This window comes from Vombatus ursinus, unplaced genomic scaffold (assembly GCF_900497805.2).
Source record: "Vombatus ursinus unplaced genomic scaffold, bare-nosed wombat genome assembly UNPS02010284.1, whole genome shotgun sequence".
Taxonomy (NCBI): Eukaryota; Metazoa; Chordata; class Mammalia; order Diprotodontia; family Vombatidae; genus Vombatus; species Vombatus ursinus.
The window spans coordinates 6,737,488-6,752,532 of record NW_020950062.1 but is presented as its reverse complement, the minus strand read 5'-3'; the positions used below and the strand labels follow the sequence as shown (position 1 = coordinate 6,752,532).

At 39.4% G+C, this 15,045-nt stretch overlaps 1 protein-coding gene across 1 annotated transcript in view; it reads right to left on the bottom strand.

Moving 5' to 3' along the window:
* The window catches only part of EXT1 (exostosin glycosyltransferase 1), a 342,782-nt gene extending 328,016 nt beyond the window's left edge, over positions 1-14,766 (bottom strand). Inside the window, exon 1 of the mRNA XM_027854022.1 lies at positions 13,779-14,766. Within this exon, the coding sequence (XP_027709823.1) occupies positions 13,779-14,740 (962 nt within the window). The 5' untranslated portion in view covers positions 14,741-14,766. The remainder of the gene's footprint in view (positions 1-13,778) is intronic.
* Positions 14,767-15,045: the final 279 nt, after the last annotated feature.

Genomic DNA, 15,045 nt, shown 5'->3' with positions numbered 1-15,045 from the left:
AACCACTGTTTTGTACTACAGACAAAAGAACAATGTTGAGGTAGAGTTTGGAAATACTACTTTTTTTGCAGTGGGCCATGATTAACTGACACGGAACTGTACGATGTGGCAGTGCCAAGCCACAAGGCAGGAAGTGTAAGCCCATTAGGGTGAGGGGAGGGATGATAAAAAAAGGGAATTTTAGAAAAAGCAGAAGCAGAATTAGATGATCTGATCTAAGTTAGAGAGAAGCAGTGAAAAGTCAGAAACTAACTGGAGATTGGCCAACCAAGCAATGCGTAGGCAGTGGTGTGTTGGGAGAGACTTACAGACTTGACTGGTTAATGAGCTGCTGTGACAGTATCCAGGGGGAGACATCAGGTCAGGGTTCAGAAGCTGCAGAGAGGGAAGTTTGAACCCGAAGCCCAACAAGAAAGAGCAGAGTGTGACTAAAGGCAAGTGATAAGAATGAGCCAACCTGGGGGGGAAGCATTGGAAGGAAAAAAAAAAATAATCTACTCTTTGAGTTAAACCGTATCAAGGGTAAATAAATAAGCATGTGTTGACTGTCAACTATATGCCAGGCACTGGATTAGGTGCTAGGGGTACAAAGACCAAAGTGAGATAGTCCCTACCCCTCTGAAGAAACTACAACCAAATGGAATTAAATAAAGGAGTCCATATCCCAGTATTTGGGAAAAGAGAGGCTCACTAGACTTCAAGTCAGGAGAGGTATTAAATTTGATGCTCGCTTCCCATACTTAATACTTGACCATAGGCAACTCACGATCTCTGAGTCTCAGTTTCTTTATCAATAAAATGAGAATAATGATAACCTACAGGATTATTGTGAGGACCAAGTCAAGTAACCTTACAAGTCAGGGAGGGCTTAAAGCACTGTGACTTTTAGTGACTATTGGTATTACCCACCTGCACAGTCCAGTGAAATATCCTTACTCTGTAATAAAATTGTTGGTTTTGTTTTGGTTATTTGGTTATCATTATTATTATTAATTATTATTTTAACCAGCTGATGAATGAATTAAAAAAAAATTAAGTGCTTAAATACTGTGCCAACGTAATGAAGGAATTTATGATGTATTGATGACCTACTACAAAAGATCTAAAAACCAGGAGAAATGTTTGAATGAAGTTTTAACTGTAGTTTAAAGTGGGATCTCCCTCCTTCATTGATTTCTGGCTCTACTGTGGAAGCACCTCAGTTCAAATCCTGCCTCTGATGCTTGTTAGCTGCATGACCTTGGGCCAGTTGCTTGATCAATGTGGGCCTCCATTTTTTCATGCATATAATGAAGGATTGGGACCAGATGAACTCTACAGAATCTCCCAGTCTGAAATCTGGGATCCTATCGTGGTAACCAGAGGTTAAGTGCCTTCTGTTTAACTGTGGCCCAGGTAGTTTTCTTTCAGTTTCTCTTCTTCCATAAGTCTATTGCCCCTCTTTGCCTAAGGGAAGCCAAATTACAAAGGCAACTGTGTCTTTAGCTGGTCTGGAATTTAAGCCACCTTAGGCAATACAAGTTGGAGTAAGACATTAAGTTGTACTAGTGCCTAAAGATAAGCTTAAAAGATATTACAAAGAGCTAGACCTGGAAGCCTACTTATCATTGGAACAGCAAAGTCCCAAATTATTGCAAAGCTGTGATGATTTCCTAGCTTGAATGAACCTTCTCTGCTCTACTGAGACAAAAGAATGACCCCAAAAAATTTTTTCACAAAGTCAGTATTATATCATTTGTTCCACTCAACAGAAGAAGGGGGGATGGGGGAGGGGAGGTGGCACTACACTTTAACTGCAAAGATTTCTTTTCTCTGCTTCAGCCACCAGGACCATCTGATGTTCCAAGACTACAGCATAGGGCCTCTTCTCTCACCTACCTAGACTGGAAATGTGGGTGGGTTCCAATAACCTTCAAAGATTTCAGATGATGGGAGATTGGAAACATATTGTTTGATTTGTGTCTTCATTTCAACTCAAATAAAAACAAAGAGTCCTCACCATTTTTTGCAAAAATAATACAATACAAATTCATATACCACCCTCTTTTTGTTATCCCAACATGACATGTATCATAGGCCACTATGATCTTCATTTTTTTTCTCTGTTACTATGCCCATACTATAGCAGAAGTGTGCACACCACCACTACCACCACCACCACCACTACTACTACTACTACTACTACTACAGCAGTCATTCTGAATCCTGTTCACCTCCACTTCCTGGATTCCTTTAAGACTAAGCTCAAATCCAAGGTTCAGCAGGAGTCCATTCTTGCTCCCCACTGTTAGTGCCTTTGTCTGAGATTATTTCCCATTTACATTATATATATATATCTTGTATGTACATAATTGTATATACATTAGAATATGAGCTCCTTGAGGGTAGGGACCATGTTTTTGCCTTTCTTTTTATCTCTAGCTCTTAGTACAGTGTCTAATAAATAGTACGTGCCCAATAAATGCTTGTCAACCTTGACCAAACTGACTCAGCACAGCATTAGCCTGAGGTTTCTGGAATGGCTGTTGGACCAGGATTGGGCTAAGCAGACTCCAGGGTAGTTCTAAGGATTGAAACTACTCTCTAAGACAGAGGTGTCAAACATGTGGCCTGGGGATAAAGGGAAAGGAATAAGCATTTATATAGGCCCTACTATGTGCCAGACACTGTGTTAAATGCTAAGCACTTTACAAATATCTCATTCTATCCTCATAACAACCCTGCAGGGTAAGTGCTGTTTTTATCATCATCATCATCATCATCATTATTATTATTATTTTGTTATTATCCCCATTTTACAGTTGAGGAAACTGATGCAAACAGAGGTTAAATGATTTGCCCAAGGTCATGAAGTTAGTAATTGTCTGCCAAATTTGAACTAGGAGCTTCCTGACTCCAAGCCCAAGGATCTCACTGTAGTGAGGTCCACTACGCTCCCAAGTCCCAAGTCAGATTCAAATGTAATTGGGAAATATACAACAAAATAAATGAAAAGAAAAGAAAATGTAGATGTTACATTTTAAAATCTAAACCAATATGCTACCCACAGGGATCCATATGCATGGATTAATGGCTCCCATTGCTATATGAGTTTGACTACCCTGCTCTAAGACAAAAGGATGGAGAGTCTCCTACAGGACTTTTCCAAATCTAGACTCTTAGCAAAACCTCAAATATGAAGCACAAAATTAATGTAGGTTTAATGGGAGCTGGGGTAGAGAAGGACTGGGGAGCACCCCTCTCTCCCAGTGAACCTGTTTGGTATATATGAGCTTTTCCAGGGCCGGGACTAAATAGTTCTTTATAAGACCAAGAGAGATGCATAATAAATGCTTTTGGTTGATAATAGTGATAACTAGTGTACACCCTAGGCTGTAGGGCATGCCAAATGGCCAGGTGATTTACACTCTGCTATCTGAAAAAATCACTAGACCATTTTTATGACCCCAGAGGGAAACTAAAATGACAGGTTTCAAATAATAGGTCTTACACCATGTCCTGAATACGAGCAAACCCAGGCGCTGCCAGGCCGGAGCACAATGGGAATTCCAAAAATGAATATTATACACTTCTACAGACATGTCAGAAAATCCAATTAATTCATCTAATCTAATTAAATGAATTAATTAGAAACACAATATCACATTTTATCTCACCACTACTTGAATCTACAGGTCAGCTTACTATTTGAAATAAAGATGATTTTACCATGGGAAAGGGAAGAGATTTTTTTTTTAAATGACATGAGGGGAAGAGTAGGAAAAAAACAATATGGCATTTTTTTTTTACAAGACAACAGAGATTCTTAACTTTTTTTTTCTCCACAGACTCCTTTGGCCGTCAGGCAAAACCTATGGACCTCTTCTCAGAACAATGTTTTTAAAGGCACAGTATAAAATACATAGAATTACAAAAGAAAACAATTACGCTAAAATACAGTTATCCAAAAAAAATTTAAAGGCACAAGTTTAGGGACTCCAGATTATAAACACTTGCAATAGAGAGGCATGATCCCCAAGTGAATAAAATGTCAGATACTTGCCTTAGGAATGTTCCTAGAAAAGAAGAACCTAGATGTATAGGTCACAGACACACTTATCATACAAGTGTACTTGAAATTTAAAATACGATTGGGGAAGGTGGGGGAAAGGACCACTTTACTTGTTTACAAAAATTGCCATCCTGATAGGAAGGGGGTAGCTAAGTCTAAGAAATATAATCCTGTTAGATAGGGCTTTTATTACATACGGTTATGCTTCCAGGGAGAGTCTGACCTGTACTGTTCCCTAATAATTATAAGTCATGTTACCACGGGGCTTGACTGTATCTGTTATGATTCAGACAATGTCTGAATTTAGTATCAAGATGAATATTGGAGAAAATATCTTATAATATGCTTGTACATGGCTGAATCCATGCCCCTTGGGAGAAAGAATGAAAATATATGTTACAATTGTATGAACAGTTTTTGGCCTTGAAAATAACATCTTAAAATTCCACCTTAAATTTCACCTTGGCTGCTATTAGAATGTTATTGCCCATGATAAGAGAATATCACCTGAACTTAATATGCAGGAAAAGTACACAGGACCAGGTCCTGCTACCACAGATAATGCCATCCTAAAGGAAAAGCCATCAATTGTTAATAGCCATGTAAATTGTTCAAAGTAGAAAGTAATTCATAGTCATCTCATCATGATTTGATAAGTGTCCATGCCTGATGTGATCACTTACTTTACTACTCAAATGACTGAGGAATAAAATAGACTTCTATCTTCCATATTCCAAGAAGGTTTCTCCAAGAAAATCATTTTAGATGATTTTGGCGACACATCTGTTACTATTCAGTGGTATGGTATTTTTTTTTTCCAAGAGGCATAAATAAAACCAAATACTATTGCCCAACTTCATTCACGGAGAAATGGCCATTTTTAAATAACTAAAGAATGCTGTAAAAATACAAAGCAATAATAATTTATACATGGGCGAACAATTTTCAGAACTGAAATTCTAGTTTGTTTTTGCTATAATTCCCTAGGTGATATTTTCAGGCAGCAGGATATAATGGAAAGAACACCAGAACTGATTTACTTGTGTGACTTTGGGTAAGTCATTTAACCTCCTTTGGTTTAGTTTCCAGCTCTGCAAACTAAGGAGGTTGGTTGTACATGATATCAGAAACAAAGCATTTTCATTACAACAGCCTAGCATGGGGTAATAGCTAATGTAGTGGACACAAGGTAAGGAAGAACCACGTTCAAATTTCTACCTCTGTAATCTTTGGCAAGTCACGTAAGGTCCCTGGGCCTCAGTTTCCTCTTGTGTAAATAAGGACAGCCAGGTGGCACAGTGGATAAAACACTGGGTTTGGAATCAAAAAGACTCATCTTCCTGATTTCAGATCTGATCTCAGACACATTTACTAGCTGGGTGATGCTGGGCAAGTCACTTAACCCTGTTTGCCTCAGTTTTCTCATCTGTAAAATGAGCTGGAGAAGGAAATGGTCACATCCTCTATCATCCTTCCTTCTCAAATCCTCCTCTATCTACTCTACCTCCTTAAGATTAACACATCAGTTTCACTTGTAAAGGAAAACTAGATAATAAAGGCTAATAGTAAGAGCTAACACGTATAGAGCACTTCAAGGTTTTCAAAGTACTGTATACATATCTCATTTCATTCTTACAACAAGCCTGGGATGTCCGTGCCATCATGACTGCATTTTTACAGAGGAGGAAACTGAGGCTGTCTGCCTCAGAGCTTAGATGATTTGCCCAAGGTCACATAGTAAGTGTCTGAGGCTGGATTTGAACTTGGGTCTTCCTGTCTCCAGACCCACAGCTCTATCATCTGAGTTATCTAGCTAAACCATATCCACCTTACACAGTGGCTATAACCATCAAAAGAGCTCAGCAGATCTAAATCTAGAGCTTAAAGAGACCTTGGAGATCATCTAGTGCAATCTCTATCCCCATTTCATTGATTAGGAAAGTGAGTCAAAGAGAGGTTAAGGAACTTGCCTAAAGCCCTACAGACAGTAAGCATCAGAGGCAAGACTTGAACCCAGGAAATCTTGTCTCCAAAGTCAGCAGTTTTTTTTTACCATACCATGCTGCTTGCTCCTCTCATTATGTGAAAACACTTTTTTTAAAATTGTTAAGCACTATACAAATGTATTTCTGTTATTATAAACTTCTGGAAACTAATTTGACATTTTATCTAAATGGGTTTATGTTAGTGTTTTATTTTTAACAGAAACCTGAGTTCCATTATGTATTTAAGCCTTTTTTTACCATTTTAACTTAGAGGATACCAAAAGATCTAAATGCTTTATTGATGTTGCAAAGTATTAAGGCACTCAAGGCTTATGTTAATATAAAAGCATGTGTTATTAAAAAGAAAACTTTTAACTGGCTTCTCCCATGTAAATAAAATAATACTACCCACATTGTCATTATGTGAATCAAGGAAATTCTGGCTGCTCATTCTTCATAAGTTCTTCAAATTACACTTACATACTTAAAGATGCAGTTATCACCCAAGGTGCCAATTTAATACAGGCCTTATTTAATGCAGTGTGAATTTTAATGTGACCTATATGAGAAATGATACTTTCAAGAAATATTTATTCTCTCCCTCTCAATAAAGAAAAAGCACTTTTATATTAGATTAGATTCTTTCTCATTACATTTTCAGATTAATAGATTCAAATAATTTGGGGAAATGGTTTCACTTAGCTCTGTAACCATAAAATATCATCTAGAAATAATCAAGTGCCATAAGATCACCTGAATCAATATTTAGGAACTAAAAGGTCAGCTAATTGTGATGTGTTATCACTACTAGTTATATGGGAAACAACTGTGCCTCCCGCCCACCTTTGTTTCAACATGCTATATGAACTAAACTGCCACTCATTCAAACTCTACTGCAGAGATAGCATCAAATGTCCAATGTACACTTGCCAAAAAGATTATTTTACGAAGAACTCCCACAGGGCAAGTGCTCACATGGTGGTCAGAAAAAGTGACACAAGGACACTCTCAAGGTTCTCTTAAGAACTCTGGAACTGATTGTGTGACGTGGGAGACACTGGCACAGGACTGCCCAGCATGGCATGACCTCATCAGAGAAGATGCTGTGCTCTATGAGCAAAGCGGAATTGAAGTACCTCAAAAGAAATGCAAGATGAGCAAATTTAGAGAACCCATCCCAAATATTCACTTAGACTATTTTTGTGCCCAGACTGTAGTAGAGCATTCCGAGTTCAAATTGGTCTGATCAACCACAGTCAGACACACCGTAACTTGACTGTAACATAGTGACATCATTTTGGTTCTCTTCAAGAACAAAGGACTAAAAAAAAATGGACATAAGTCTATTTTTTTTGGAGGGGGAGGTACTAACAGCTGAGAGACATCAAGAAAGGTTACATGTAGAAGATGGTGTTTGAACTGAGTTTTGAGAGAAATTTTGAGATCTAAGAGGTGACAATGAGGAAGGAGTAAATTCCAGGAATGGGAGACAGATATCCCATGCAAAGAGAAAACAGGAGATGGGAGAAGAAACAACAAGTAGGTATTTCCTCTTCTGAAGCTCACAAACTCCTTCAGCACCTTACCAGACACTTTTCATAGTTTTCTGGGATTGAAAATTGCAGCTCCCTCTAGCCAACCTTCTGGCAATGAGCTTAATCTTGAGCAGTGCTGGTCCTGACTGGCTCCTGGCACACTCCAAGCACTCTGTATTCAAAGCCTATACAGCTTGGTAAGACCCACAGAGTAGATGCCACTAGTAGAGCTGAGCAAGCCCAGAGTCATCAGGAGAAAATCTTAGCAGAAAGTATTCTATCATGAGTTTCCCCAACCAAGCTGGGAGATAGAAAGTGGAGAAGAGATTATGTATCTCAATCATTAAGCATTTATTAAGCACCTACTACATAGTACCAGGTACTATTCTCTGTCTTTTTAATTCAACGAATTTCAATAAAGTCCAAATAAGTTCTATGTTGCCTTGGGTAGTGAAATTTTGCTTGAAAATCAGTTGACCAAAAAAAAAAAAGAAAGAAAGAAAGAAAATCAGTTGACAAAATTTAGATATAACAGATGTAAAAAGTGAGCAAAATCCTCCAAATTTACAAGTTGAGGAAAGTAGAACTTTTGAACTGATTTTTCAGTTAGCAGAAAGCCCTGATCACTGGAGTGAAGGTGAAGAAGTGTGAAGAGTGAAGAGTGCTTTATTTTTCCCCCTCTTTCCAACTACCTGTTCCAAAGCCAGGGGCCTTAGACCACCTGAACCCCAAAAGCTTGGAAAATATATCCCCCGGAATATATCCGAAAGTACCTATGTCTGCCAAAAGGTTTATTTACCTGGAGATGATCAAATTCTTTGCCACTGTTCCTATCCAACACATTCTCCCCAACAAGAAGAGCATAAGTGAACATGCCACTTTGGAAAGGCTGCAAAAACAGTCTAGAAGGGTATAGTGTCTCCTAAAGTTCTATTTAGCTTTCTGAATTCTTCAATAAAAAGGTAGTGGTTAGCAAGAGCCACACTCCACCACATTGCCCATTGACTCCTTGTGTAAATAAATTTTTCCTTTTTCCTTCTTCCTTTGTTTAATCAATTTCAGTCAACTGGTTCTTCTGATGCTGGAATAATATCACTGAAACCTAACTGAGCCAGTGGCAAATTAACTGCTAACGACAACTATAGTAAAACCTCAGCTACTCAGAATCCCCAAGAAATAAGAATAGTCTCATTTTCTTAAAAAAAAAAACCCTGAGGTTTTACTTCTTCAAGCTCTTATTTTAACCATTTTGAACGAATGTCTTTTCACATTGTATTATGCACTTCTCTGCCTTTTTGAACAGAAGCTAAATCAGTCCATCAATAATCATTTATTAAGTGCCTACTATGCACCAGGGACTGTGCTAAGAGCTTGGGATACAAAATGAGGCAAAAAGATAATCTTTGGTGTCACACAGCTCACAATATAAGACTAAACACAATTTGGCCTTTTGTTTATCACTCAAGATCATCAATATTTATAATTAAGCAGGCAGCCTCGGGTAGTAAAAAGAGCACAGGATTTGAATCATTAGAGAACCCAGGTTCTAAGTCTACTTCCTATACTGCAGATAAACCACTTCACCAAGCCTCAGTCTCCTCATCTGTAAAACTGGAGTAATAGTACCTATAGTAACTCTTTCACAAGGTTATTATAAGGATCAACTAAAATAACATATATAGGGTACCCAGGCTTACTACAGATCATTCCCCTCTACACACATTTTACAATCCAGCCCTTCTGTTGTTGCTCACATGACATTCTGTCTCCTGTTTCCATGTCTTTACCTAGGCTAATCCCTGTGCCTGAAATGGACTGACTCCTAATAATCAAGTCTGAATCCTCCCCCAAAACTCAGTTCAAGTTCACTTACACATGAAGTCTTTTCTGAACACCCAGACTACTAGTACCATACCTTGTCATCCCCCTCCCCAACAAATAATCCTTTCTTTACTTTTATATATGTTTTATATGTACTTACTTACATGTATACTTGCTGCTTCCTCTGACAAAAGGTAAGCTCCCTGAGGACAGAAACTGTTTCATATTTTACCTTTGTATGCCCAGCACATAGCATAGTGCCTGATTCATAGCAGGGGCTTAATAAATGCTTTTTTGATTAATGCTGGGGATAACAGCACTCTTAAGCCAATAACTACCACCAAGGTATTAGAGGTATGGAATTGAAACTTATCGAGCCCTCTCTTCCATCTATCACAATTGCTTGGTTCCCCTGGGACAGCCCTTAATGGAACATCGAGAAGCACAGACACAAGCCATTCTCTCCTTGACTCTAGCATGTGAGCTCTGGCCAGTGCAGCTGGTAGGCGGGCTTCATAGGGTACCTGTCAGTGCAAAGCTGCTACACCCCTGAGAGACACTGTGTGCATCGATCTAATTTCCTGTAGAGTTAAATCAAGTGGCATGTCAAGCTCTTCAGCTAAGAATAGCTAATAGAAGCACCGCTACTGATTTTTTTTTTTAACAGAGGATGGATTTTAAAATCCATCTTTAAAATCCAACTTTAAAAATGCACTGGCATTTTTTTTAAGTTAAACAATCACTACTTAATGAAAAACTTGCTAGGAAATGATTTGATGGGTTGATGTGATTGATCCCTAGATGGGCCAGAGAGCTCATGGTTAGCCAGACCAAAATGATCCAGTGACAATTGGTCCTGTGAACATTCTAGCTACAGCAAGTTCATGCAAAGACAATTCTGATAAGATGCATAAACTTGAAAGATGCAATACTGAAATAACTCCTCTAAATCCTCATTACATTGTAGTGATTAGGTTGTTTGTAATTTATTTTAGCCTTTATCAACTTTATCTGCTGAGGCATATAACTAATGAAAATTAATTAGGTATGTGTCATGCAGATGGATGTTTTAATATAACTCTGTATGTTTGAGCCAAAAAAGTGCCTTTACACCAGATGAAGGATCTTCCTTCATTTTCTTTACTTTCAATAATCAGTTATTGATTAATAAGAGGGTAGAATTCAAATGAAATCCAGATTTGGCATTTGGTATTGTCTTTATCTTCACAGAATGCTAAGTTTCAGTCGTTAAAGGTTAATTCTTTTCCCTCAATGGATACATTTCCCATAATTTCCCGATTTGGCAACGTCATTTTTAAGCGTACAGCCTAATCACTATACACTGAAGATATCAGCTTTAAAGGGAGCCAATACAAGGCTAGAAGGTGAATAAGTTGAGGCCTACTTTCAAATACGCCTATTAAAAGAAAAAAGGTATAATGAAAATTGATCTGAAGATCCATGGGTTTTTATAGCCATTACCAAATGAATCCCCAGAGCCCTATTGGGAGGGAGGTATTATACCATCCTTTCCACAACCCAGTAAAAATCTGGCTTGGTTGGTGTGACTGACTAGAGGTCACACACTCGTTGACACTAGAGCAAAAACTTCTAGACCAATGATTCCACCAGCTCATAACACCTACTTTCCCATCATCCCAAGAGAAATGAATTTTACTTGGACAGTTCTGCATGGATGGACACAATTTCACATAAATAAAATTAGTTTCTGGAAGGTGAACACTTTATTTCACAGAAATAAATAAAGAATACAGTAGCTTTATTTGTTCAATAAAGCCAATAAATAATAATAGTGCCATGGGCCAAACAGGCACATTTTTTGACATCTTCCCTACTCATTAAACATTTAGAAGTCATCAGACATAAATGGCATCACTGCCAGGAAAACACCATTTTCCCAAAGGCACACACTTTAGAAAACCCACTGGGAGAAAATGAAGTAAAGCTTCTGCTCTACTACCCCACTAACAAATGTAAATGATCAGTAGAACTTACAAATTATGCAAGATTAGGGCTAGATGGTACTCAAAAGAAATATCAAGAAATTCCAGCTGTTTTCAGTGATAGGTGTCCCTGGGTCAGGATTCAGTAGGAATCTGCATTGCTACCAGTGGGGCCATCATCTTTCAGATGAGAACAGATCCCCCAGGTCCTGACCCCTTGTGGTCTTTAAAAAGATATCCTAACATTTCCCACAAGAGTTCGAGTGTCAGTACTGATCTCTCTCAGTATGGTTCCAACAAGAAACAATGCTGGAAAAAGAAAATGAGCAAAACTGGAGTTTTAAGGGAACACACCCCTTTATCCTCCCTAACCGTTCCTCCAGTGCTGAAATGCTCCACAGAGCTTCTTACATTATAGCTGAGCAGGAAGCAATTTAGTCTTTTTCTTTGAGAGCAAAAGATGTGACTGTATCATTGAATGATATATATTTCTTGACATCCATCACCTGGTGAACTATGGAATTCAGATTTCCTAAGGTGAAATTCCTGGTATACCTCATTTAAAAGAATAAAAAAAGCACCATGATCCTCCTACAGAATTCAATAAGATTGCCTTAGAAGACACTGAAAGGTTAGACTTCATCTCCGATTACTCCACCAAGAGCCAAACAAAGAAATTCCTGAAAGGCTAGGAGCATGTTCTTTTATAAAAACCCATAGGAATAGGTTAATTTAAATGTGGCATAAACAAAGCAATCCATTCCTAGAGATAGTTTAAGGTTATAGTTTCTTTCATGAGAAAAAGCAAACAAACTTATTTAAATTGTACTTAATTTTTAAGCCTTATTGAACTATTTTTTTAATCAGAAGTAATGACTATCCCCTTATTATCATGATTTCCTCAATCTTGGAAGGTAAAGGGAGAAGAGGGTTAGTATTCCGTTCTTTTCTCCCCCCAATCTCAGTGAAAACTGAAAGTACATTTGGTTTATCTCACTTAATTCCCACAACCAGTGATTCTCACCAAAAACCGAGGAAATCCTAGAGAGAGAAACCAGGTCGAGAAATCTTAGTGAACAGTGATATCCCTGCAGTTTTCAGCGCTCTTTCCCTCCCCTCCTCCCTTCCTACTCCTCTCCCCTATCAGCTTCTCTGAGGGGTTGGGGTTTCCCCGACACTGCATTCCATAATTCAGTTTCAAACTCTGCCAACCTCTGGCAGTTCCTCTTTCATTTTTAGCTTGGGTTCCCAGGCTCTTGGTAGAACAAGGCTGCTCTGGTTTCTTAACCGGTGCGCTGTGGAAATGCACCGAAACCAGATCTTGCTAACTCTTCAGCTGTAATGACCAACCAGCAGCTAATGTGACTTGTTTAAAAGTGAACCACTGATCAGCACAGTCAGGACAGGGAGGCTTCTGCAAACTTCATTTTGTAAAATAAAATAAAGTGTATCAGTTACTAACTTAGGGGACAGTAACAAAGTAACTAGCCAAGTTACTTAGCAACTGAGTAAAGCTTGTATCAACCTGGTGGGGGTAGCCTTCTTCATCATCATCATCCTCATCCTCATCCTCTTATAGTCATGCAACTGCTACAACATATATAATGTTATAGATACAAATAGAAGAAGACAATAGTGATGAAAGTCAAAATTATCAATGGTGCTTTCACTGCCTTGGGGATTATTCTTGCTAGAGAAAGGACAGGACCACACAGGAACACTCACCCCCATCAGAAAAGTCCTCAAAATTTCAATATAAGAAAGGAAAAGCAAGGTGTGAATGTATTTCATGACTAAATTAAGCACCCCCTTCTACCTCCAAAAAAACCAAGTAAGGCTTTTACATGATACATAGGAAGCTTGGAAGTTGGGTTAACTTCAGAACCGTGACATAAAGGTCAGCAAGTTAACCTGAAGAAGTCCTCACAATCAGAACACACAACGAATTAATCCTGAGCTATCAAGGCCCCAACAAGCATCTCCTCTCCTCTTGTCTGTGGTTAAAGGGAGCAGCTGTGACCACAGAATCTCCAGTGCTCCTTGCTTATCAAATGCAGCATCTCCACACTCAGAACAGATGAAGAGCAGTTTCCAAAGGAGAAGCCACCATCGCCCACCTCCATAAAGAGAGAGAGCTGTAAGGTAACCAACCAACTCCCTAAGGGGATGGAAAGAACCCCTTCTACTGGACTATGTAACTTACTATTGATAACAGGCAAAGAAAACAAAGCACACTCCCTGCTTTTAGAACTGAAACTAATATCTGGAGGGGAGGGAGGAAACTTGGGAGTTTTCCCTGGCTCCTCACCCCATCACCACCACCACCACCACCACCACCACACACATCCCTGCCTCCTGCACACCTGTATGGCAAAAGAAGTCACAGGCTACTGACTAGAAAGGACCAGCATGGAGCACTTACTTTTCGTATTCTGTGTTGTCTTTGTCACAACGAGAGTCCTTGTGCTTTTGCCAGTCTTTGCCATGCTTGCAGGTGGTTAAGAGGACCACATCCTCCCCGTTATGGACGTGATATAAGGCATTCCTGGTGTCTGACCCAATCCCCGTCAGGTACCTTTTCCCCTTGAATACCAACATGTACTTCCTGAGAGGAGGGATAGTGTTAAACCTCAAAAATCCCTTCTCCCCTCCTGTCCTGGGATGATCCTTAGAAAAGAGGGGAATAGAAACATCAAAATTAGGTCTGAAGTTTTCAGTACTGATGCTGGCTTTGGCCAGCATTGCCTGGCCAATGTCAAACCCCACATCTTCAGTGTAGTCAGGCCAGGTGCCAGAATATAAATTAAAAATTAAGTGATTTCTACCATTGTTCCACAAGTGGAGACTCTGCACTTTTGATTTCAAATTGTGCACATACTGAGGTGACAATTGGTCTCTGTCTAAAGTATCCAAGCTCAGGACAAACAGGCACGCCTGGCTGGGATCAGAAGTGTAAAACCTGGAGCCCTCGATGGCTGCTAAAATATTTTGGTAACTTTCTGCGATTTTCTCCCCTTTCTGCTGCGGGTAGACGTACACTTTGAAGCCGTTTTTCTTGCAAAGGGTGAAATCGAAGCAGGACTCCATGCGACACCTCTTGCCTTTGTAGATGCTGGAATTACCGTCTCGCTTCTGCTTTGGGGAAATGGGCACATTGTCATCTTCGTTTTCCAATTGATCCCAAGGAATGAAAGGGCGCAAAGCGTCCGGGAACTGGGGCCAAAAATGATCCGGACTAGTGTGGTGCAAGCCATTCCTACTACTGTGCTCCTCTCTCCTGCTTTGGTTTCTGGATGCCCTAAACTGCAAGCCTCCGAAATAAAACAAAAGGACGAGACAAGTACCGGCTGAGAGCAGGATGAAATAGCGTTTTTTGGCCTGCATGTGTCCTGCCTGGGTCAAGATAATTGTAAATAAACACAAGAATCACCCAAGTTTTCCAATCAACACTTTCAGCTCCAGTCCGCCATCTTCCCGCCTGTAAAGACTTCAAACTCTCTTCTACCACCTTCTCTTTATTCCTTTCCCAAAGCCGTGGACTGATCCAGCGCATGTGGGCGATTTCTTTAACTTTCTCCCCTTCTGTCTTTCATCTTTGGGTTGCACAATAGATGGGAGAGAGCGTAGCCGAATAATTCGCACCCGGTGTGGGCAGCCAAGGGCTGTAATTTTCTTGCATGCAACAAGAC